The 24171-nt window shown below is 37.8% G+C and overlaps 1 protein-coding gene across 7 annotated transcripts in view; it reads left to right on the forward strand.

Moving 5' to 3' along the window:
- bcl11aa (BCL11 transcription factor A a) overlaps positions 1-24171 on the forward strand; it is a 195176-nt gene that overhangs the window by 27003 nt on the left and 144002 nt on the right. The window contains exons 2-3 of one of the 7 annotated variants that reach the window (XM_048535803.2): positions 11324-11420; positions 13204-13262. The exons of 5 other annotated variants lie outside the window; for them this stretch is intronic. In XM_048535803.2, coding sequence (XP_048391760.1) covers positions 13205-13262 — 58 coding nt within the window. In that variant the 5' untranslated portion in view covers positions 11324-11420; position 13204. The remainder of the gene's footprint in view (positions 1-11323; positions 11421-13203; positions 13263-24171) is intronic. One more of the 7 variants, XM_048535804.2, reaches the window with a different exon arrangement.

The raw sequence follows: 24171 nt of genomic DNA on the forward strand, positions 1-24171 counted from the left end.
CACTTTGTTATCTTGGATTCTCCAGCATCTGCAGTTCCCATTATCATTGAAAGATCATATATTTGTTTTGTTTCACACACATTAAAGCGATGCTTTGTTACTGAGACATATCAAATATTGCTGCTGATTTGTTGCTATCGAAAGAACAGAGGTTTATTACATGAAATAATAAAACAACCTAAATCTAGAATTTAGACATATATAAAGTATAAAAGACACAACAAAATAAAAGTTTCAACCTGACCCTATCCATTTACAGAGATTTAAGTCCAGAAAAACATACATTATTTTAACTCCTTTTAAGTTTCTACTTAATGGACCTCTTTGTTACAGACTGAAGAGACAATTTGATGAGATGTTTTAAAGGCTGCCGTCATTTATTTTTCAAAAATCTGAAGGCCTAAACTTGCGGATTTCTACCCAAACTCTCCTAGTTTGGCATTTCGGCATTTCACCCAGCCGTCGCTGGCTCCCTGATCTCCTCTTCCTGGCAAAAAATCTGACCTTGCTTTTGAACTCAACTATGGTGTTTTCCCAAACTGAATTTAAACAAAATTTCATAAACAAAACTTGCTAAATCCTAGATTCTTCTGAATTGAAAACAAAACTAATTACTTTAGATATTTAACCCATCTGCCTTAAACAACAGTATAAACATCTTTCCATTACAATACAGGGGTCTGTTGTCACCTGCTTTCTGACAAATGTGAGACTTAGATCACACTTCTGGAAAGATTCTCTGAATTAATTTAAAACAAAAACCTTTCACAGAAGTAACAACATCCAGCTGTTTCTATTTTGAAATCCAAATTCCCAAAATGACATTAAAATATGCAACATATATACATTTTATCATAAATTGATTGCAATACAGAGTTCCTCACTTACAAACATCTGACTTAAGAAGGCTTGTACTTATGAATCTGATCTCTTTTAAAGGATGTAATCTTAAAAAATCCAACATGTGAACGTTTCCTGCACTTAGGAATGACTATTTTATATTGAACTGCATTGTGTTCTGACTTGCATACAATCGACTTGTGAATGGACTCAAGAACAGAACCTGTTGACAACCTGGGGACTGTCTAGAGTTGATCATTGCTACTCTGTGTGATTGGATATAGTCAATTAATAAAGCATACAGAATACTTAGATATACTGTCAAGTTAGTAGGGTGGATATCTGAGACCACTGTGCTAAATAAGTGTTTTTTTAGTAGTTGGGTTACATCTTGATTAATTTCTAATATGCTGCCCTGATCATTGAGATGTAAGAAAAACTTCCAGGTGCTTCACATGGTGCAGGGAAGACCCAAAGACTGACTTGTGTTAGAGGATCAGAGTTATAATTAAAGATCAGGAAACCAGCTTGGAGGCGTAGTGGAAGAATTGATGACTGAGGTGAAAACTCTACTTAGAGTTAAGTAGAATGATCAATGGACCAATAAGGTAGTCCTTCAAATTAAACCACAATAGGGGAATATGGGTATGAACTGGGATAGGCAAGTTCAGGACCAATGTCTGAAGATATAGTTCCTGACAAAGACATAAATAACACTTGGTATGTTGTTATGAACAGGATACTAAATGTCAAAATTTTGCAATTATTGGAGAATCACTTGGGTGATGTGATGGTCACTGTAGAACAATGAGCTAGATGGACTGAATGGCTCCTGACTGTCTAATGACAGTCTTGCAATGAAGAGGAAAGAAAATATTTTGAATGAACCATTCCCTGATGATTATGGCCGCCTTTGCAGTAAGGACTTAGAAATTGTTTACTTGCGATACTTCAGCTTGGTTCATACTTGCTCCGGTTTATAGATTACAAAGATGTCAATGGAAGAGTGAGGCTTAAAAATCAGAATAGGAGTTTTGCTTAATAGCTAATTGCCAATTCATTAATTACCTCTGCTGCTGAAGGTAATTTGCTGCAACTGTTGTTTAATCAGTAAATAATGCATATCAAAAACTAAGCTTGGGTACATAATTTTGTTAATAAAATGTGATGGAGGTATATTTGTTCCAATTTCTATTATTTTACCAAACTTTATCAGACCTCTCCTTGGCAAATAAATTAAAAGAAGTCTAAAGAAATTTGAAGCAAATAATCAGAAAGAAATACATCTTTAACAGGGGATCATAGCCCAGGACTTTTATATTCAGTATACAGAATTTTTTGATGATTAACGTAGCAGGGGTGTTTTAACACTTAACAAAATAAACTGTTGAATTTGAACAAATTTATAGACATCTAAGATACATGTAAACTTTCAGGGAAAACAAGCAGCCTCTACCTAATTATGAAAATGCTCAGCACGTATGTTTGTTGAATCAATGTTGAAACCAAACAGCATTTATTTTCTGACTGTGACAATAACTCCAACCAGTGCAGTTTACACAACGCTATATTCCTGCTTGAGGTATTTTTACTTTGAATTTAAAGAAACAAGTTAACACCAGTGATAACAAGAAGGCTGACGTTTCGGGTCGGGACCCTCCTTCTTTTCTGACCTGGTCCAGACCCAAAACATCATCCTTCCTGCTCCTCTGCTGCTTGGCCTGCTGTATTCATCTAGCTCTGCACCTTGTTATCTCAGTTTCTCCAGCATCTGCAGTTCCTGCTATCTTTAAATTCAGTAATGTCTGCGTAAAAATTTTGTGCATAGAAAAGCAGTATGAGTACATGCTGTGTTTGCACATGAACTTGGTTGATTTGTGTCTCTCGTTGTATGTTTGCCTGAGCAGAATAGTTTCCTCCCCTTGGAAGTGTGTTTGAAAATAGGTCTGAAAGCAAGTTGGGTCCACCTCAGAATGCTTTTGCTGTAGCAGGCTCTGTCTGGCACTAGCTACCCAACTGGCAGAGACTGATAGGCAGTTAGCCTGATTTAAGGCTCCATTTGAGGGAAGAGCAAGAACACTACTGTGATTTTCCTGAAGTTAGTCCACTCTCCCTGCTGGTGATAGTTAGGTCAGGAGTGCCATCATGTCTTGAGTCCATCACCCATCACAGAGCTGCTGCAATTCAGTTGTTATGATTATACCTGCAAGCCACATTGTAGGGCGGCTCCTCCTTCCCATTGACTGCCCACATGGATTTTTAATTTTTTCCAATGCTGTAGAGAGTGCCATCATTTTTAGGTCCTCTCATGGTCTCCTGTCTTTCTCGGCTGCACCCTTCTCCTGCTGGGTTTGCCAGCTGGCCATTGCTTCTCATCGTGCTTTTGGGCCTTCTGGTTCCCTAGTCAGCCGTGCTATCCCTTATTGAATCAGGCTTCTGTATACAGCATCTTAGTTGGAACTGACGCTAACATTCTGACCCAACTGGGAAAGTTTAACACTGTGTCTCTGTAAAGATGTTTTCCTCTGTGCCATTGCTAGGCACCTCCTATTTTATTTTTCCTGCTTTCCTATTGTTAATCCCTACTTCCCACAGCTGTCTTACATTACTTGAACACTTATGATTCTATGTCTGCCAGAGGTCCTGTATGCACCTTTTCTTATTCTGTGCTTTGGTAGGCTCTTTTTTTTGGTTCCTGTAAAATATTTGAAGGTGAACGATCTATCAAAAAGTACAAACCATTTTTTGGCTTTGTTTGTGAATGCATTGTCACAATTTGTTTCAGTATGTCTTTTTTGGTGCATCACTTTACTGTAGTGATGATATCACACAGTTCTTCACTAACAAAAATAAGGAAGTTTATGTAATCTTTTGAAAGCTTTTACCCCTCAAACATTGAAGTGATTTAACCATACTACAGCAAGTTAACTTGTTTTTCCATTTCAATAAAAGCAAAGTCCTGCAGATGCTGGAATTCAGAAATAAAAACAAAAAATGCTGGAGAAACCCAGCAGATATGTGGAAAAAGAAAGTTCATGTTTTGAGTCCAATAACTTTTCTTCAGACCAACTTTTATTTTCATTTCTATTGGATTTCCTCAATTGCTATTGCAGAAATGTTGGTGATGCTTAGTAATCAATGATTTTTGAATATGTTGGCTAGAAACCCCTAACTGATTTTTAAAAAGACTAAAACTGCATTCTAATATTTTGTAATCTCAGTCAGACAGCCTCCTGTTTGCACATTTGAAATGGAGGTAACCTGTCCCCCAAATCTGCATCAAGAATTATTTGGCTTGGAGGAAAATGAATGCACACCATCTCCTAAACTGCTAGTGAACTATTAGGAGAAATTTTGGATACAAAACTGGGTGAAGACAAACCATTAGACATAATCACTCGTACAGTGGAACACTGACACTGAAACGAGTGTTTTCATACATAATGACACAATGTAAGTCAGGCAACTGGAATGCATTAGCCACGTCTAAATGTTAAGTCATTGATCAGTTGAAGCAGCCAAATCCAACCTTCAGGATGCTTTTAATTTTACCGGACGCTAAATTGCTTGATTTACCCTGCACTCTAATTTATTTGTGTGAGCATGAACTCCAAGAGTTTCTGCGTGTGACGAAGTTGGATGCTTTAAAATTATTTTACTTGGACTAGATTAAGTACAATTAAAAACAATCCTTTGTTCTTTTTTGTAAACTTGAGAAAATCTACCTTTCTTTAAGTTAACATTGATAGCTAAATGCTCACTGAATTGGCAAATATTCTAAAAATATCAAAGTCAGATGAGGAGTGGGAGAAGAGATGACCAAGTTGACAATTCCTCACTTCACGTGCTCTGGTTTCCTCCCACAGTCCAAAGATGTGCAGGCTAGGTGGATTGGCAATGCTAAATTGCCCTTAGTGTTCAGGGATGTGTAGATTAGGGGAGTTATAGGGAATGGGTCTGGGTCTGGGTCTGGGTGGGATGCACTGAGGTTTGGTGTGGACTTGTTGGGCCGAAGGGCCTGTTTCCACATTGTAGGGATTCTATGATCTACTTAATTGTAACAAAGGACAGATAGGATCTGCTTAATAGTGAAAGTTCCAAACTCCTGTAGGGGCACTAAATCTGTTTCTTTGACATAGTCTCGTAAATACCGCAAATGGTGTAGAAAATTCTCTCAACAAAAACATGAGTAAATTCTCTTCTGTGGCGAAGATTTCAAGAGAAACTGTGCATGGTGACAGGGCAATGCTAAATTTGTATAAGAATGCAGAGAGACAATTATTTAAGGTGCAATGAAATAAGCTGAACTAAACTTTCAGGAGAGCAAAGGTAGTGTTGTGAAGCAGTTTATTTTATATAATTTGTGTAAGTTATTTTTGTCCAATTTATTTAGATTTGCAAACAAAAATACTGAGTTAAAGAAGAGTGAAGCTTTGAATTTTAGTTCCTTATGTACAGCTTAACAAGTGGAGATTCTATTTCTCAAAGTGACAAGAAACCAATTGTTAATGAAAGCAAAATACTGTGGATGCTGGGAACTTGAAACAAATGCAGAATGCTTGAGACAGTCAGCAGATCTGGCAGCACCTGTGGAGAGAAATAATGTTAACATTTCAAGACTTGAATGACTCATATCAGACTTGAAACATTAACTCTATATTTCTTTGCATAGATACTGGAGATCTGCTGAGTTTATCTAGTAATTTCTGTGTTTGTAACTAATTGTAAATGTTACAGCTACTAAGTTCGTTTTTTAAATTCCATTTCTGGTTATTTAAGTTTTCTTTCAAATTCAAAGCAGCAGGAGCTTTACTTTGCTCTCTGTATTAATGTGCCAGATGGACTAAAATTTGTAATGTTTATTGTGCTTCAGGTATTTGTTTCTCATAATCATACATCAAAAAGCGTGGTAAAACAGTCAAAGGATAAGTAATCAAAATTCTAAGGGGCTGTACTTGAAAAATTGATGCTAGTTGAAAATACATACCAAAATGCAAGAGTAAAGGAAACACATTTTACCCAAGTAAATGCTACTTTCATTTGTTATTTATGATATTAACTGTGACTATGTTTTGTTAAATTTTGTTTTACCTGAGTTAGTTGAAATTAAATGAAATCTAAATGAATTATATTGGTGGAGACCCAGTGATGGACCAATTAAACCGGGATACTCGAAGGCCAGGATTGGATAGCGCAGGGATCCCGAAGGACTGAAGAAGTTATAAGATGTGTCATCTTAAAGAAGTGTTCTGTCAGTTGGTTTTATTTTTCCTTTTTATTTGTGTTGGATTGATTGATTGACAGAGATCTATGGCTTTTGCAATCTTGTGGTAACCATCTCCCAGCATTGATAATTAGATTAGTCTTCACTGGGCATGTGTTTCTTCACGCTTTCTGTGGTTGAGGTCATAAACATGTCAGTTTTGTGGACATAATCACAACCATCTTTTAAATCATAAACAAGGAGATTGGGGGAGGGACTACCCCAACAGTTCTTTTTACATAGCACTGCAGTTTGCACTCCTATTTTATCAGACTGTTGGTTAGTGAATTTGGCTGGCCGTCTTGGTGTTTTGCTGAGTTGTGAGGTTCAGTTTGGTTCCGGGATACACAGTGTAAACTCATTGGTGGTGCAATGGGAGTGGGTAGAGAGGCAGATAGGATAAATAGAAGAATAAGCTAGTTGTGAAGTTTGGCTACTTTGAGCATTACAATTGTAATGCTCATTCTGCACAGGAATTCTGTGACTCTCAGGATTTAATATTGTAATCTTCACTATCATCTATAGCTGAATACTCAGTGTATTAGGTCCTACTTAAATTATTACTGAATTTGCTGATAATCGTGGTACTGAGAATGAGATTACTGTTTCAGTTTATTTGAGCCAACGAGCACCTTTTGAGGAACAACTAGAGAATAATATATGGTGTGGGAGAATGGAATCATAAATGAAATTGGTCGTTCCACACTGTAGTGGTAGAATGTTCAATGGAAGAAACCGCAAAACATGAAATAAAACATTAATCTACATCAAAATGTTACTACTTTGTGGTTATTTGCACACTCCAAACTATAGCTGGCGAAGATATCCCTGATTGCATGGATGGTACATTTTGGCCAGCATGTATATTAATTGCTCAGTTTAAGATCTGAAGTCCACTTCAGTGTTTATTTTGTTAGCTTAACATCAGCTGTTTCCTGTAGAACAGGATCTGAATGACTGGATCCAGTGTGTGCACAGCTTTGTGCTGTGCCAATACCTGCTGGCATGATGACAGATCCTTTATTTAATTTGTCATTGATTAAACTATTTAACAAATTGATTTTAGAGTTTTCTTTTAAATCCAGACCGTTCTAAATCAGCTGTAGTCTTTATTAAGTCGCGTAGATCTACTCTAAATACTGCAGTGCCCAGGAACTTTGACATATAGAATGACAGATCGGTGGGGTGAGGTGGGCAAAGAGATGGAAGTGGAGAAAATATTTTTAAACTAGTTTGCTGCATTCATTTTCCTAATGTGACCCCTACAGCTGAAATACTGACTAGTTCAGTCAGTTCTTTCTTTGCCCAAGGGGTGAAACATTTCGTGCCAGCAGCCTGTTCCACTATAGGGAGAATTACAACTTAAAATAAGTCGAGGACAATTGTAAGTGTTTATACTGCTGACTCAAAGTCTTCTGTTAACTTGCCACAGACTAGGAATTAGTGCTTAATTTTGCGCTAAACCATTAGGAAAATATCCACGGAGGCAACAGATGTATCATATACATATATATGTTTTAGGAGTAGCTTCAATGACTATTGAAGGCTTAAGTTATAGAATACCCTATGTATTGAATTTATTGGGCGCATGAGTAGAAAACGTAACCAGGTATTTTGGATGCCGTTCAGTACGCGTTAACATTATTTTCTCGAGTTACATAGGTTGCGAATAATGTAGCCAGTTTCAAATACCAATAATAAAGTCGTGAACTGCCTATTAATTGTGTACTGCGGTGCAGAGCTTATAGGTAGTCATAAATTATGTGCAACTGAAAGGATCCTTATTTTGATCTCAAACTTGTGATTTCTTTTGGAGTAAATGAGACAGATCTGTAGCCCTCAAAGTCAACACAGAGAAAATGCTAAGTCTTGACCTGCAAACATGGTTTAAAAAACAGATATTGGGTCAGGTTTATGGGGAGGAGCAATTTCGGGCACATGAGTTACATGCAGAATGTAAATCACACCCCTTTTGCAGCTGCCGCCTTGTTTTCTTTGAAGGACCTAAATCACGAACAGCCACTTTGATAACTGCTGTCAAACTAAATGTACGTAAGGTAGTAAGGGCTTAGGGTACCAGATGGGTAAGATGCAAAGTGGGTAGGATGTAAGGTGGCAAGGAGGTTGTGGTCAGTAAATAATGCAGTGTTTACAGTAATTAGAATGTATGGTCTTCGGGTCTGATCAGGGCAGGGTGTTAGGTTGGTGGGATGGGCGCATGTGTCAGTGGCAGACCATAGAGGGAAGGGGAGGGGTGTTTCCCTCTCTGAAGGAGGGTGAGTACTGAGTATCTGGCGCAGAGGAAGGAATATCAGACGCTGGGAAGGGATGATGAGGGTGTTGGACTCTGAGAGGGGGAAGTAGGAGTCCTGCGTTAGGGGGCTGACTCTAGGGTGTCGGAGAAGGGGGTGTGTTTTGGTTTCGAATGCCTAAGACAGTGTTTTGTAGATTCTGTATGCTTAATATTTTTCAGCTTATTTTAATAACAAAATGTGCTGAACAGTTAAGAATCATTTCAGATTTGAATTGATCATCCCTTAAGAGGTAAAGAGATTTACTGTTGGGCCTGGAGCAGGCAAATGGGTGCTAGGTCTGAAGCAGGCAAAGGGGTTTCACCTCCTGATTTGTTGTGTGGTGCAAGGGAAGTGCTGTTGGATCCAGAGTCGGGGCATCAGGTCCCTGGCTTTGTCATGTTGGGGTTTTGTAGAGATAGGGATGTGGATTTGGAGGTTTGTGAGATAAGTACGGGTTTAGTTGAATTGTTACTTGGGTGTTAGACCGTGTGTTTAATAGCCTGACTTCTCCTGAATATCTATTTACCTAATTTCATTGGAACCATCTGAATTATCTGATTTAAATGAAGAATTTTGAGGGGTCCAGGCGAAGAAGAATTGCCTAACAAAATCTGTGATTTTCCAGCCATTTCCTTTAGAGTTCGCTTGGTTGCGGATTCTGTAGGGTCCCTATGCACACCTTCCACCTTCACTGGAATAATGACTATCTGACCATTGGAAATTCTGGGCCATAGTTTCAATCATCTGGCAATTAACATTTGATACACACTGGCGGACTTTGCTGTAAATCTGAGACACTAAACAATCAGCACTCTTAACTTTGGTACAGTGATAGTGTTGATGTCAGTTTGAATCTAAAATTCATAAAATTGAGAGGCTCCTGTAAGCCCAATGAGCTAGAGGAATGGATTTTGGAGTAGATTTTATGTTTATATTTTAATTTGGAATTTTTTTTTAGTAGTTGCAATTAAACAAAATCATTATTGTACATGTGAAATTGGCATGAATGATCATTTTTAACAATCACCACAACTTGGAGTTGACCGCTTTCCCCATTCTGTTGCCCACGATAGGTAAAACCTGTTGTGGTGATAGATGGTAGTAGTGAAGCATTTTTATGACGCTCCATCTGGTGATATTCTTATGAACATTGGGGAAAAAAAAGGCTCATTTTACAATGCTTTGAAATTCTGCTCACCTACTGCTAACCCTGAACCAGATACCCCTAAACCTAGCTTTCAGATCTCAATGTAGTCAGTAGTGAAAACTGTATTAATGAATTGATTAATAATATGAAAATAGAGAACTGTAATATATTATGTGATGTTTCAGTAATTGTCCTTTTTTCACATATTTCATTACTCATAACCTTAGTTCACTTTTCAGGGAACTTCTACTTCTGCTTGAAATAATTATAACTTTCTTTTCAGTTGGGGGTGAATGAAATTTTACTTCTGTTTCACGTGTTTTTTCCAGAAACAAGAATTTGTTTAACTCTATGGACAAGATACGTTCTGGTTGCAATGCTGGACCTCCCCACTGTGTAGAATGTTTTACCACTGCAATGGGCATGTGTGTACTTTCATGTTTCTCACAGTTCCTCTACAGTCTCTTTTGTATTTTGTTTGTATTTTCATATTCCTGCACTTTGCATTCTATAAATGTTAATTGATGATTGGAAAGCATTTTTGGTTGCATTTTAGTAGTAAATGTGAAATAGTTACTTCTGTGAACATGAGTTGGCTGTCTGTTTAGCAGGGATTGAAACACCATTGTGTGAAATTTTTTGTCCTTTTTTTATTAATTACAGGTAGGGAAGGACTCCATGTATTTACTACTCCATCTCTGATTTTTAATTTATTAAAGTCTATGCTGTCATAGTTGGCTAGCACCCTGCATTGTGTAGTAAAAAAATTCTCATTATCCCTTGCAGCAGATAAGATGCTCAACATGCTAACACTGAAGTTAAATCTGCAAGTCAAGTTATTCATTATTATATGTGATATGGTAACATTAGGAAGGACTCATAAAATGGCTCTGAAGCCTTTAGTTGGAAAGTTGTGAGTAATGATACTTGAAAACTTTTGGTTCATCTTGGCCAGATGATTATTTTGAGGGGAAAAATATCACACTCATTTAAATGAAAAAAGGAGTTGAGGTGTGGATATGAAAAAACAACAATTTTTGCATAAGTTGGAAGAAAGAACCAATGAACAAATCTAAAACCAGAAGCCTTAAATATAATTAGAAGGGAAACTTCATGCAAAATGAATTATAATCCTAATGTACAGAATGCTAACCATTAATTGAACAGGGGTTAAGGGGCTGAACTTGGTCCTAAGGTAGGGATATGCTCGACTGACCTGTTGTATTCCACCGAAGGCAGCTGAATGAACTTTTGTATTGTTGACCTCCTCCATTTTCTTATTTTTGCATAAAGTTTTTATATGCATCATACAAAGTGACTATATAAGGCTGTGATGGAAATTCTACCTCACGTGTACTTTCATGATCATTGTGTAGTGGTTGGGGATATCTTTTGGTTTTTGTATTCGTAAAGAATGATGTGTGTTCTGTTATGTCATGGTATAGAGCAGACAGCTGCACTGAGGAGTTACTATAAAATATTTTCTGGCAGCGGATAAAGCAGAAAACCTGTTTATCTGGCTACTGCTACAATGTCACCAGTGTGCTCAGCACTATGGGACAGTTTTAATCCAAATCTCTTGAAATGTCTACTTGTGTTACCAAGAATAATATTGCCAGAGGCACCTGCTTTACTCAAGCTGAATATAGTCCAGATCTAAACATTATTCTAACTTTGCTGTTTTGTTTAGTGCATTAATGTGACCAGCCCATCCTGAAGGGGAAGGTGAGGACTTGTGGCTATTTAGGCTTGATTCAAAACTTCTTTTCTTTTTCCCAGTTTTCTCCCCTGGCGGCAGACACTCATACTGGGAGTGATTCATGAAGCCCTTAGGTGCCTTGCCCAAGTGGCCGTTCCTCCTGTAGAAGCCTAGATGGTGAGTGTTTGCTGGCTATATGATCTTCATGGAATACCACAGCAAAATCCAATTCTGTTGCCCGTGCAAACATTCATTTATTTGAGCAGAGGTCACTGTTTAGTGATCAGGATTGAGAATCCTGACTCATTATATTCCTTCCCTCTGTAGATCACAAGGTGATGTGGCTATTACATTAATTCCCCCTGTGATAGAGGAGATAACTCAAGACATACTAGGAACTTGCCTAGTGGCGCAGTATGCTATTGCAGTCTCTTTGCTCAATGTGGCAAAGCGCTAAACTGCTCTGACCATTACTTGGCAAGAGGTCACAAGGACAGATTTTACTCTTTTTATTCATGTGGCAGGAGTGACGGTTGGGTAATATGTAAAGGATTGCCTGGCTGAAGGGAAAAATATGCATAGAAAATAATGTGCTTGTAATGGATAATAAAATGTGAGGCTGGATGAACACAGCAGGCCAAGCAGCATCTCAGGAGCACAAAAGCTGACGTTTCGGGCCTAGACCTAGAAGGGTCTAGGCCCGAAACGTCAGCTTTTGTGCTCCTGAGATGCTGCTTGGCCTGCTGTGTTCATCCAGCCTCACATTTTATTATCTTGGAATCTCCAGCATCTGCAGTTCCCATTATCTCTGTGCTTGTAATGGATACTGCCACAGCTTCAAGTGGAAAATCGGGCAAAGTGACCCTTTATTCCAAATTACCCAATGGTCTTTTCAGTGCAGTTTTACCTTCAGTTGCCAGCAATCCCTGGTGAGATGAGCATCATGGTGCAACAAGGTTTGGAAGAGTTGTTAAAAGTGAGGGAGAGTGGCATCAGAAACTTTGGTTTAGACTTGCATAGCTAGGACTCAGAATTAAAACTTCTTGAAGATTGTGATTGAAATGTCAGTTTCAGAAGAGGAGATTGAAACTAAGAGCCACATGACTCTCACAGAGCTTTGGGAAAAAAAATGTGTATGGCTCAGCATATCAAATTAATGTGTCTGATCTCCAATGATGATGATTATTACACTTTCTGTTCGCTTTAGTGAAAACTATATTTCTCAGTGGATCTAGTGTTTTTAATGCCATGTGACAAATCCTGAAAATGTTTGTATTTATTATGTGTTACTTCGTTTGCCTTTGTACTCTGATTTGCATAAAAAGTTTTACAGACAGTAAGTATGGTGCCTCCTAATCCCGTCTGAGTGATAACAAATTACGTTCTTTGACCATTAATGATGTGGGTTTAGTTGGGTTACTTTTGGGATTCTACCAATACCGGTCTTCTATATAATAGAGCAATAGAATAGTTTGCAAATGTAAGGAATGAGTAATGGAGCTTTCCACCATAACAATTGATGCAAATTAGTGACCTCCATTCATTCTCCTTGACTACAACAAATTAGTTGATTCAAACTGATTTAATGTAAAAATTTCTATTCACAGTTTTGCTAAAACTTTAGCTGATGCTATTGTTACGTAAGACTGATTTTTTTTTTGCTACGCTTATGTTGTACCCATGCTACCAAATTTCAAACAAGTTGTTGTGAGATTCTTTGTTTTCTCTTTAAATAAAATATGTTATGGGATCACATTGCAAGGAGAGCAGGTCAAAACATGTTTATGTTCACTAATTTGAAAATTTAAATTGGTTGACCTCTTCAAGGTAAAACATTAAGCTACGTAATATGTGTTAGAGTTGTCTTATTTTCCATTTGTTTTCTGTTATTAAAGTGCTTTTTTGTTCTTCTGACCAAGACTTTTGTGTTTCTTATGTTGACGTTTTCTACTGTACTTAGAATGTCAAATCCTTTCAGACGGGAGGGTGCTTTAGAAAGCCTGTACACAAGCTGGAAAAGTGAGTACAAATTATTGCCATCCCCTGCTTTTTCAATTCATTTGCTGTTTTAAAACTAAAAGTTTGCCTGCCTCAGACACCAGTGTGGACCTTTTGGTGCTCTATTTTCAGATTTGTAGGTAATGTTTCTTTACTTAACTGGAGGTAGTGATTTGACAACTTGTGTAATAATTCAGATGTGCAAGTTACATCACAGGCATGCCAGCAGACTGAAACTTACGTGGTTCCACTTCCTATTCAAATGGGAAGTGTAGCATCTTGATCGTAAAGCTCTATTTCTATAGGGAGGGGTTTTCAAGATTTAATACAGTATTTATGTTGACCCTATGTTAAACTCATTCCAAGTTGACCTTTTCTTTTTGATGGTTAAAGGGGTGGGTAGGCAGAGTTTTATTCTTTAAGAATAGATTTAAAGAATGAGTCATAATAATATTTCTTTGGGGCGGAATAATGATTGTAAATAAGTTGGAAAAATTGAAATGCCCAGGAAAATTTTGAACACTTTTTAGAAATAAAATGAATGCTAATCTTAAAACATTGATTTTGTTTGTTTCAAATTTTCTGTTTGTTTTGTGGGACAAAACATACTTGGCTCTTTCAATTTATTTGTGCGAGTATGCAATCTTACTCATGGACTCTTGTCTACAGGGATTTATGCAGGTGTTTGAAATGTGTAAGGAGAACTGCTTTAAATGGTAGTTATGCAGAAAAAGAACTGTCAATTTAACAGAACTGTGTTCTTTTGAATGAATCAGGCATGTCATTGAATCAGTTCGATTTCAAGATCGAAATTGAATCAGTTACCCCTTCCACACTGCTTTTATCCTGTCTGGTGTAAGGTCATTCATATTTCAGGTTTATCTAACTTTATCATGGTTCTGTCAAACCAATTTTCCACCTGAGGCAGGTAAACCACTTCCAGTGCTGTCCAGATTTCAGCAGGGAAAATCCATCTGACACAAAGGCTAATTCACAACAGTACCCAGCTGAGTGATCATTGTCCATTTAAAAAATAGTTGGAAACATCTCTCTTTCTGAATCTCAGAATTCCTTTACCCTTCTCTCTCACATAAGCTCTCTGATCTTCCTCCATTCACTTTTGTCTGTCTTCTCATCAACCCCAAACCACCACCACTCCATGTCTGTGATCCCACTGTCTCTGGCCTCCTTTCTGTCTACCCTTATTTCCCATTCCTGACCCCTGACTCTGTTCCACTTTTTGTCATTCATTCTTTCCATCCCTGTACCTCCTTCCCTAGCCTGCTATGCCCTCCTCCCTTCTTGTTTCTTCTCTCTCTGACCCCACTCTAATTCACCATTTTCCATAAGTTCGCTTATGAAACCTTCTAAATTAATGTCTCTAGCATACAGTGAAAACTCTATCAGATTAAGATCACAATAAGAAATGTCCTGTTAAATTCCTTTATGGTGACAGCACTGTTCCCTGCTTTCCTCTGGTGATATTTTCGTTGCTTTTCACATTGGAACAATGAGTGATGTAATGGCTTTCTCACGCTCTGTTAATTATGGTCCTGTGATATCAAACAAGCCATGTTACTTTGCTCTTCTTTCCTCTGTTCTCCCCGCCCATCTTCCCCATTCACGCAGCAACACCTTCCCCAGTTGACAATGCAGTCTTCTCAATTTAACAGCACAGGCAAGAACTGAAGTTAGTCATTCAGGCGGCAATTCAATTCTTTTTGGCTTTTGTCCAATACCCAACTATTTAAACCAAGTTCTTTTAAAGATAGAAGATAAATATTTGTCTACTAATGGGTATTAGTTTAATTATTTTGTTCTTGTGAAGTTACTAATGTTGAAATCTGAGTTGGTCAAATCTTCTCCATTCCATTCCTTACTTTGAATTACAGATAATAGAATTGTGCATTCGTATAAAAATTGTTTTGCATCTGCAATACCTGATCAATCAGAAGTCATGATTACGTTAAATGATTCTTTCCACAGACTAGGACTTAAATAGCATATATATGCTAAGTCAGAATGTACCTTGCTTTCATGGCAATTCTCAGTCACAAATGTTCAGTCCCAGGACATGACTTTTTTTTATTGAGAATACGATCCTTTCCATAAAGTGGAATATTATTCTCTTAACTCTGACTTGTATTAATTCATAATGCACCCATGCATCTTTCTTACTTAATTCTGCATGGAATAATTAAAGAAGGTACTTGATTCGATAAAACATTTTTGGACAAAAGAGTTCTAACTGCCTGCTGAGTGTAATGTGGAGGTTTTTCTCCAAGAATGATTATAGGTTATCAGAAAATACTGAATTCCTGTTCAGAGTTTTGCAAAGCCATTCCACCCACTACCAAATTGCACCTTCACAATGGAAAAAATGAGATTAATGATGTGCTTAATGCTTTGCACTAAACTTCTTCCTTCTCCAACTGTCGTTGAAAATTAACTTTTATTTTTAAATGATTATACCCTCTGTTAAATAGGAGAGTGAAAGAAAGTATTTCAAGTACTTCAATCTTTTTCTTACTATTCGCCCTGTTATTTCAGGGACCTACAGAATATGTTTAGTCTTGATTTCTGAAGGCTTAAAGCACTGCAGCTAAGCAGTCTATTTAGGTCTAAAATTGTTTCCTGAATAAATAATCTCTATTTCAATATCTAATATGCAGTCAAAATTTATATTGAAATGCAGCAACTAAATTTGTAATGCAAGTTCTCCTTAAACAGGAAAATATAAGGTAAACTATAGAAATTAGAAACATACAAAATAAAGCTTTTATCAGAGTGGAATGTTCTAGGAAAGATAATTGTTGCTGCTTATGTGCATCCCTTTGGTTGTGCTAAGGCCCTGTACACCCCACAACTTGTATCATGTGTGTTTGCATTATGAATGCTCATCAGTGCAGTGCAGAATTACAAGCACCTGTATGCAGAGCTGATTGAAAGATTAAAGAAAAAGGTGGAGACTGCAGCATTAGAAGGGCAGGGAGTGCTGCATGAATTAATGTGGTTAAAATGTTTGTCCAACCTGAACTCAGCTCACCCTGTTACTGTAGTTGCTGAGTGATTGTAGGTCAGACAGCTGCTTTTAGGCTGCCTCAACAGTACCTGCAAGACCCAACAACGCCTTGGCTGGCCTCTTGTGTTGCTCGTGGTATTGCTAACGCGTGCTGTATGTGACAAATGGGAATATTCAATTCATGCTACTGTCTTCCACACCTCTCTCATTAAAACTAATTGCTTGTCACCTTCTGTTGGACCTGTCAATGGAATACTCTAGATGCACAGAAACATTTACAGGAATAGTTTTTTTTTGTTCCTGTATGCTTTTGATTCTATTGTTGTATGTTACCATTTTCTCTTCCTTACAATCATTGCAAAATAAATGTTTTGATATATTAAACACTGGAATGATCTTCATACTTCTGGGCAGGTTACCTGATACCTCAGTGTCAGGTGTGTTGGGATGACTTTGGGGTTTAAACTGAAAGAATGGTTTAGTACAGCTTTTCATTACAGTTACTTCGAGAATCTTACTGAACTTTGGAAACTTAAGTGTGGTTGAATGTTACATTTTGTTATCAATACTTTCCAGTCACATGTTCAGGTGTGTAAGAAGGCTGTGTCAGTATTTAGAAGATATTATAGAGTATGGACGTTCCAGCTGATTTAATGGCAGAGAACCATTATTATTGTGGGTAATTGTGTGAGGTTCACGGTGAATGGGGAAGTCATCTCATCCGCATAAGAACAGTATTGTTGTCACCCACGTCAGCTTTATTTACCACAGCTTGGCATCTCTAGCAATCTGAGAGAGAGCTGAGAGCAACAGGCTTTTGTTAAGTCAGGATGATAAAGGGATATAGAATCAAGGGAGGTGAATTTCAGGTATAGACCAGCCATGGAATAATACACATGAGGAGCTGAATGACCTGCTCCTATTCTAATGTGCCTTTACCTGTATTTGACACCTGAGATTTTTCCTTTTCTCAGAGAATCCATTTCATTTAGCTATTTTCATATGAACCATTACTTCACCCATACGCTGATGTTGGAGAGAGTGGGCCCCAGCTCTTGGATTCAGTCCATGGATGATTTGGTTGCACTTTTTGAAGTAGAAAATCAAAACAAAAAATTACTTTTGAAATGAAACATTCTTTATGAATTTGTTTTACTAAGCCAATGTTTCAGAATAGTATTATGTGCTAACTGAACTACTGTTTATGACATTTAACCCCATACATAATATGACCTTTTTTTAGAAAAGTCTGTGTGATGTCAAAACAACCAAAACTGTAGCATACTGGTGGTTTGTTGAGACTGGCTGAGGAATTGCAGCGCACAGTTGTGGTATTGTTGCTGAGGTTAGAAATGCTGCCGAGCCGCAAAACTCCAGGTCTGGCCTTTCTGAAGATTGTGTAACTTGTGGTGATTAGTGTATTTTTTTCTTCACCGGAGTTTGCTCAAGGGTCCATATGCTAATAATCTCTGCTGTATGATCGTTGTTCAAAATCAACAAGCATATCGGCTACCTCATTTAAATGGTTGCATTGGCATTACCACATAGATGTGGTAATACCAATCCAACCATCATCCTTACTTTGCTCTGCTCAGAATCTTTCAGTGTGGGAGCAGACAAAACAAACCATAAGAATGAAGTTGAAATAAGACTGACTATTTTGATATTTTCCATGTTCAGTAGTAAAAGTTTGTCAGCCATCCATCTAACTGTGTAGTTGTATATTCGTGTACATTCTTCTTTTGGATTTCATAAGTCTATTCCTTGTCAAGCTGTAGAGTACAATATATAAATAATATGCAAACAGTTACTTAGAGTTTCTAGGTACAAACATGGAAGTGTCAAGAGTGCAAATTATGAAACTTTATTCCTTTTGAAAATTTAGAGCCCCTTTTTTAAAAAGAAAATCATATTTTCTAGTTAAACCTGTGTTCAAAAATACAAGTGTCTGTCTCTCCTTTTTACTGTTTAAAAAACAATATTGTTACTCAGTTTGTCATTTGAATAGCTATAAAGGAGATAGGGCATGATGGCTTAGGCCCTTACCTTGCACTTCTGATCTGTGGGGCTGGTATTTAGGATTTAAAAAAAGGTGTGCAAATTCTATTCCTAAACTACCTGGGCAATGAGATTTGAGAGTAGTGCGTTTCCACAGCTGTGCAAGGCTAGATTGCATATCATTGACCTGAAAGCAATATTTCGTTAATCAGTGCTTAAATGAATGGTCCTTTGGTCTCCCGATTAATAGTCCTTGTTCTTAATGTTTTCATTGGCTGCTTCAGAATGCATGAATGAAAAGCTTGTTAAATAAACTATGCAATGATAATTATGATGACATTGACACAGTGATTTATTTTTTAAATTTTGTTTTGATTCTGCAGTATGTTTAAAAGCAAACACTTCACAACCCATCCACTTGCCAATGCCAATCCCATACACAATAACACTGACCAGTGAGGGATTTGGAGCACACTAATTTGATAAGGGGTTCCAATGATATAAATCCAAGAGGAAAGCTTAAGCAATTGGTGAATGTTATTTGAATTCATGGTTTATTTTAGCAATTTTAACTTCCTTCTGGGCATGCTCTTACAAGAAGGGAGCCAAAAGATACGTGCACAATAATCATAGTAGATGATCTCCTATGGTGTTGTAATGGGAGATGAGATAAGTAGTAGTTTTCAGGCAGTATAGGATTCAAAGGAAAAAGTAAAATTTATACCAAATGCTCAGCAATTTGCTTATGGATCTGAAGAGAGAATTTATTACTTGTAATTTTTAATCTGTGTAGTACTTACATTTTATGTTACTATTTATAATTTAGCAGCAAAAAGTACTACTTTTGGTAAGTTGAGTTCTTTTGGAATAAAGAGAATATACTGATTAACAGTTTGGCCCAATCGTTTTTATTTTGGTGTGATCATGACATGCAAGTTTGCAAGATCTGTAATAATGGCTGATTGCTGTTTATTCTTGAGAGGCTAGTAGGGTGTTGTAATTATGAACCACTGGACTCTGTGTGTAGAGGGAGGGAGTTCTGGAATTTAACATTTGAAAAACTAGCAATTTATTTCCAAGGTGAAATATTTGTGATTTGGTAGGGACTTTGTAGATGGCGATGTCCTCGAATGTCTGCTGTCCTTGATCTCCATTGTGATATGAGGCGCTAAGTTTGAAAGGTGCTATTGAAGGAGACTTGATAAGTTCAAGCAGTCCATTTTGTAGATGGTACATACTGCTGCTTTGCAACACCAGTAGTGGAGGTTCTGTAGGTCAGTGCTCAAAACAGTAGTCAGTCTTTCTCTTCACAAATGCTAAGGGATGTGCTGTGTATTTCCAGTACGTTGGTTTGTATTTTTATCATTGCATGTTGCAACAACATAATTTGACAAATTGTAGTTTTAAAATGTGATGATTTATATCTGATGGGAATAAGAAGACATGATGCCTGGGTCTGATGGCTAATCAATAGGATAACACCTTTTTGCCTATTTTATTCATAGTAGCAATTTGCAGTAGAATGAAATGAGCATAAACCGGACAGTGTTGCAGTCAGTTAGCTGCTCCCAGCTGATCGTATATTCTTTTATTAATGACTGTTACCTCTGAGATGGCAGAATGGCCACTGTCAGAGTATGATAAGTTCTTTCTGTTTAAACAACAGAACTGGTTGGTGGGAATAGCTTCACTAGGGTCAGTCCAATTCCCATCAGTCAATGCAATTGGATCACATCATGAAAAAAGAGCTATTGAGGTCAAAATCAACATGGGAATGATACTATGTTGTGGTACATCGCTGCCAGTATCTCAAAAATCAGATTTATTGTCCTCTGAAACCCATGGTTGCTTTAATCTGTTTCTGTAGAGTCTTGCGGCTTAGAGTTATGCAGCATGGGCACAGAACCTTTTTGGTCTGACTCGTCCACGCTGACCAAATATCCTAAACTGACCCAGTCCCATTTGGCTCATTTTTCTTCTAAACCCTTCCTATTCATGGACCCATGTTGTAATTGGACCCACCTCCACTCACCGTCCTCTATGCTGTTGTCTTGTTTAGTGCTATCTATTTGCAGTGAGAAATACAGGTGAGCAAGGGAAAATAAACCTTTTGCTGCACTACTTTTAAAGTCAATGTGAATATAAATTCAACAAACATAGATTTGATTTCCTGCTGCTGTAAAGCTAGTCTGTTTTCAAATCAGTTAATGTTTCATCTCTGTGCTTGGTGCTTAAGCTATGATGTGGCTGATGCTTTTGAAATGTTCATGTGCAACTTGTGGAACTGCCTTGATCGAAGTTATCCCAGATAGTAGTTATGAAATTCTGTATTATTTTTGATATTCATTATAGCAGTTATTATGGTTCTGCAGCATCTGGGTTATTTATTCTGTATGCCTGATCAAACAATTTCCTAATTTGCCTTGCAATCTTCAATTAATAATGCACATATTCCCCACCCCCGCAAATCTTTCTGCTACTGCACATCATTTTGAAACATATCGATTCAAACTTCCCAACATTAACTTTTAATTGTCACCTTTCCAACAGCCCACTCAAGTATGTATGTCCTCTTGAAATTTATCTATATTCTGTAAGTTTTTTTGTTACATGGAAATATTTTAAATTGTATTCTATATTTAAGTCTAGGTCACTCATTTACTTCAAAAGTAACGTAGTTGTAATACTAACCCAGGAGAATCACTATTTGTCTTCTAACAGTCCATGAAAAATCATTCCCCACACTGTTTTTTGTCACATGGTCAACTTTGTATGCTTGCTGTCACTGTCCCTTGTATTTCGGGGGCTTCAACTTTGCTGAGAAGCTTGTTATGTGGTACATTTAACATCTTTTGCAAGTCCATGTACACCATATTGATTGCATTACTCTAACCAAACTTCTCTGTTAGTTCATTAAAAATTTTGTTCACATGAGTTGAACATTATTTACTCTTACAAATCCATGCTGACTTCTTTTTTGAATTAATTCATAGTCTATGGATAACAATCATTTGGATATCTATCATTCTAAAGGTTTTTTCATCAGCAAGGTTTAACAGACAGGCCTGCCATTGCTTTGTTTATCCTTACACAAATTTATGAGCAAGTGTATCACATTTGCAGTTCTCCAGTCCTCTGGCTCTATTGCTGTGTGTGAGGAAGATATGAAGGTTATAAACATGACCTCAGTGATTTCCGTCTTGGCTTCTCCTCAGTATCTCTGGTCGAATCTGAATTGATACTGGTGAGTGATCAACTTTAATAAAGCCTGCATTTCTCAAATGCCCCCTCTATCAATTTTTAGCTTGAACATGGCAAACGGATTCTTGGTTACTCGAAATTACAAAAGGTTGCCTACTGTGTTAACTAGTTCCTTGTCCACTATGAATTGACAACATTTTCTTTCTTTGTCAAGATAGTCTCAATTAGTATCTTAACCATGGATCTTACCTCTGTGAATAAATTCCTTCCTGGTCTTTAATTGGCCTGGCTCCTCATCTTTCTGTCCTGTTATTATTAATTTATCTATAGACTATTTTGGATTCTCTTTTCTGTTAGCTACCAGTCTCTGCTTATATCCTCTTTCTTTTATTCATTTCCCTTCAGAAATTTCTATATTAGGATTGTTTCACACTTGTGCGGTTAACCTGATATCTATCCTATTCATCCTTCACCAGTTTTATCTTGCTTTCTATTTCTTCTGTAATATTGGGAGGTCAGACTTTGTTTGTCCAACCTATTGCCCTTGTAAGAATGAAGCTCAACTGCACCCAAGCCTTCTCTCTTTTTACAGGCAGCCCATTGTTTCTTTTCACAGTTTTGCCTGCCAATCTTTGATTTCAGAGATAGTAGGAACTGCAGATGCTAGAGAGTCTGAGATAACAAGGTGTAGAGCTGGATGAACCCAGCAGGCCAAGCAACAACAGAGGAGCAGGAAAGCTGATGTTTTGGGCCTAGACACTCTCCTTCAGACAATTTTGGGGCCTCAATTACTGGGGGTCATGAGTTCAAAGTGAGAGGAGGAAAGTTTAAGGGAGATATGCATGGAAAGTTGTTTACGCAGAGGGTAGTGGGTGCCTGGAATGCGTTGCCAGCAGAGGTGGTAGACGCAGACACGTTAGTGTCTTTTAAGATGTATCTGGACAGGTACATGGATGGGCAGGGAGCAAAGGGATACAGACCCTTAGAAAATAGATGATAGGCTTAGAGGATCTTGATTGGCGCAGGCTTGGAGGGCTCAAGGGCCTGTTCCTGTGCTGTAATTTTCTTTGTTCTTTGTTCCTTCCTGCTCCTCTGCTGCTTGGCCTGCTGTGTTCATCCAGCTCTACACCTTGTTCTCTCAGTCTTTGGATCTGGTCTAAGTAAATTGAAATTATTCTCACGCCATAGCTAACATGAGCCATTTTCATAGCTAACCTAATCTTTATGATGCTCTGATACCATTTCCTAATTTTCCCCCAATATTTGTTCTATGAAATTGATCCAACAGTACTTCTTATTGGACTGGAAGCATCTTGATGTAGTAACTTCGCCTGAACAAACTTTTCACCTCTTTTCTGCCCTTTTCTACACTGCCACTAATTCACTGTATATAAAGATAATTAAAATTGCCATTACAATCACAAAGTAGATTTGTGCATCTCTTTAGAATTATAATTCTACAAATTTGTTCCTCAATATCATTTCTGCTAGTGGGAAACATTTTGATAACACCCAGCATTTTAATAGTATCTCTACTGTTTCTTCATTCTAAGCAAAAAGATTGTTCTTGATTCCTTGAACATCCTCTCTGCAGCACTCTCCTAAATTAGCATTGCCGCCTCACCCCCTTTTATTTCTTTCCTTGTTTTTTCACTGGAACACCTTGTAGCCAGGAATATTTTGTACACAGTCCTGTGCTTTTTGGTACCAACTCTTCTTCTACACATCACTCTCCACCCACATGGTTAACTGTATCCCTTACTCACTCACCTTATTTACCCACTGTATAGGTTCACGTACATGCCCGGTCAATATAATTTTGACCTATTTTTATTACTTCTTACACTGACCCCTATTTCTCTCTATCCATCATTCAAAATTCTTTTGTGCACTTTGTTTTCCATCACTAATGTTACTTCTTAGTTTCCATTCCCAACTAAGTTAGGTTACACATTAAATCCGCCAGCAGAAGCAAATCTCCCACAAGGACATTATTCTTTGCTCTGTACATGTTCCATCTGTATAGTAAATGGGTTCCAATGTCTCAAGAATCTGAAGCCCTTCCTCCTGCACTAATTCTGCAGCTACACATCTACCTTCTCTGCCCATTTCTATACTCACTAGAAAATGGCATCAGGAATGCATTACTGCTTTTGAGGCCCTGATTACAACAGTAGCTCCCTAAAATCTGTTTAGTTTGATCTGTCTTTTTCTATCTGTATAGCTAGTACCATTTTGACCATGACCATTTCTCTTCCCTCATCCCCACCCCCACTCACAACCCAATCTTCCCCAGCATCAACACCCCATCACCTCCCACCCATCATCACATTTTGCAGCCATTCAGTGGCATACTTGACCTGCCACCAAAGAGGCAACATACTTTCCAACTATGGCAGCAAAAGTGCCTGTCTATTTATCCCAATAGCAAAATTCCCTCAAGCTACTTTTTTTTTCCAAATCTTCCCTCATAGACAGTTGTGATGCCGTGGACTTGTTCCTGGCACTATTCAGAGGAACCATTATTTCCCAGCATTCAGAACAGGCTGGGGAGTGGGACACATTCCAGGAACTCTGTACGACCTGCCTGGTCCTTCCATTTTATTGGATGGTCACCCATTTCCTCACTGCCTGTGTTCCTCTGAGCTGCAGAGTGTTTTATGTGCTAGCCACAATATTCTCAACATTGCAGATGTGCTGTACTGATGC

Source organism: Stegostoma tigrinum, chromosome 9 (genome assembly GCF_030684315.1).
Source record: "Stegostoma tigrinum isolate sSteTig4 chromosome 9, sSteTig4.hap1, whole genome shotgun sequence".
In the NCBI taxonomy this organism is placed as follows: Eukaryota; Metazoa; Chordata; class Chondrichthyes; order Orectolobiformes; family Stegostomatidae; genus Stegostoma; species Stegostoma tigrinum.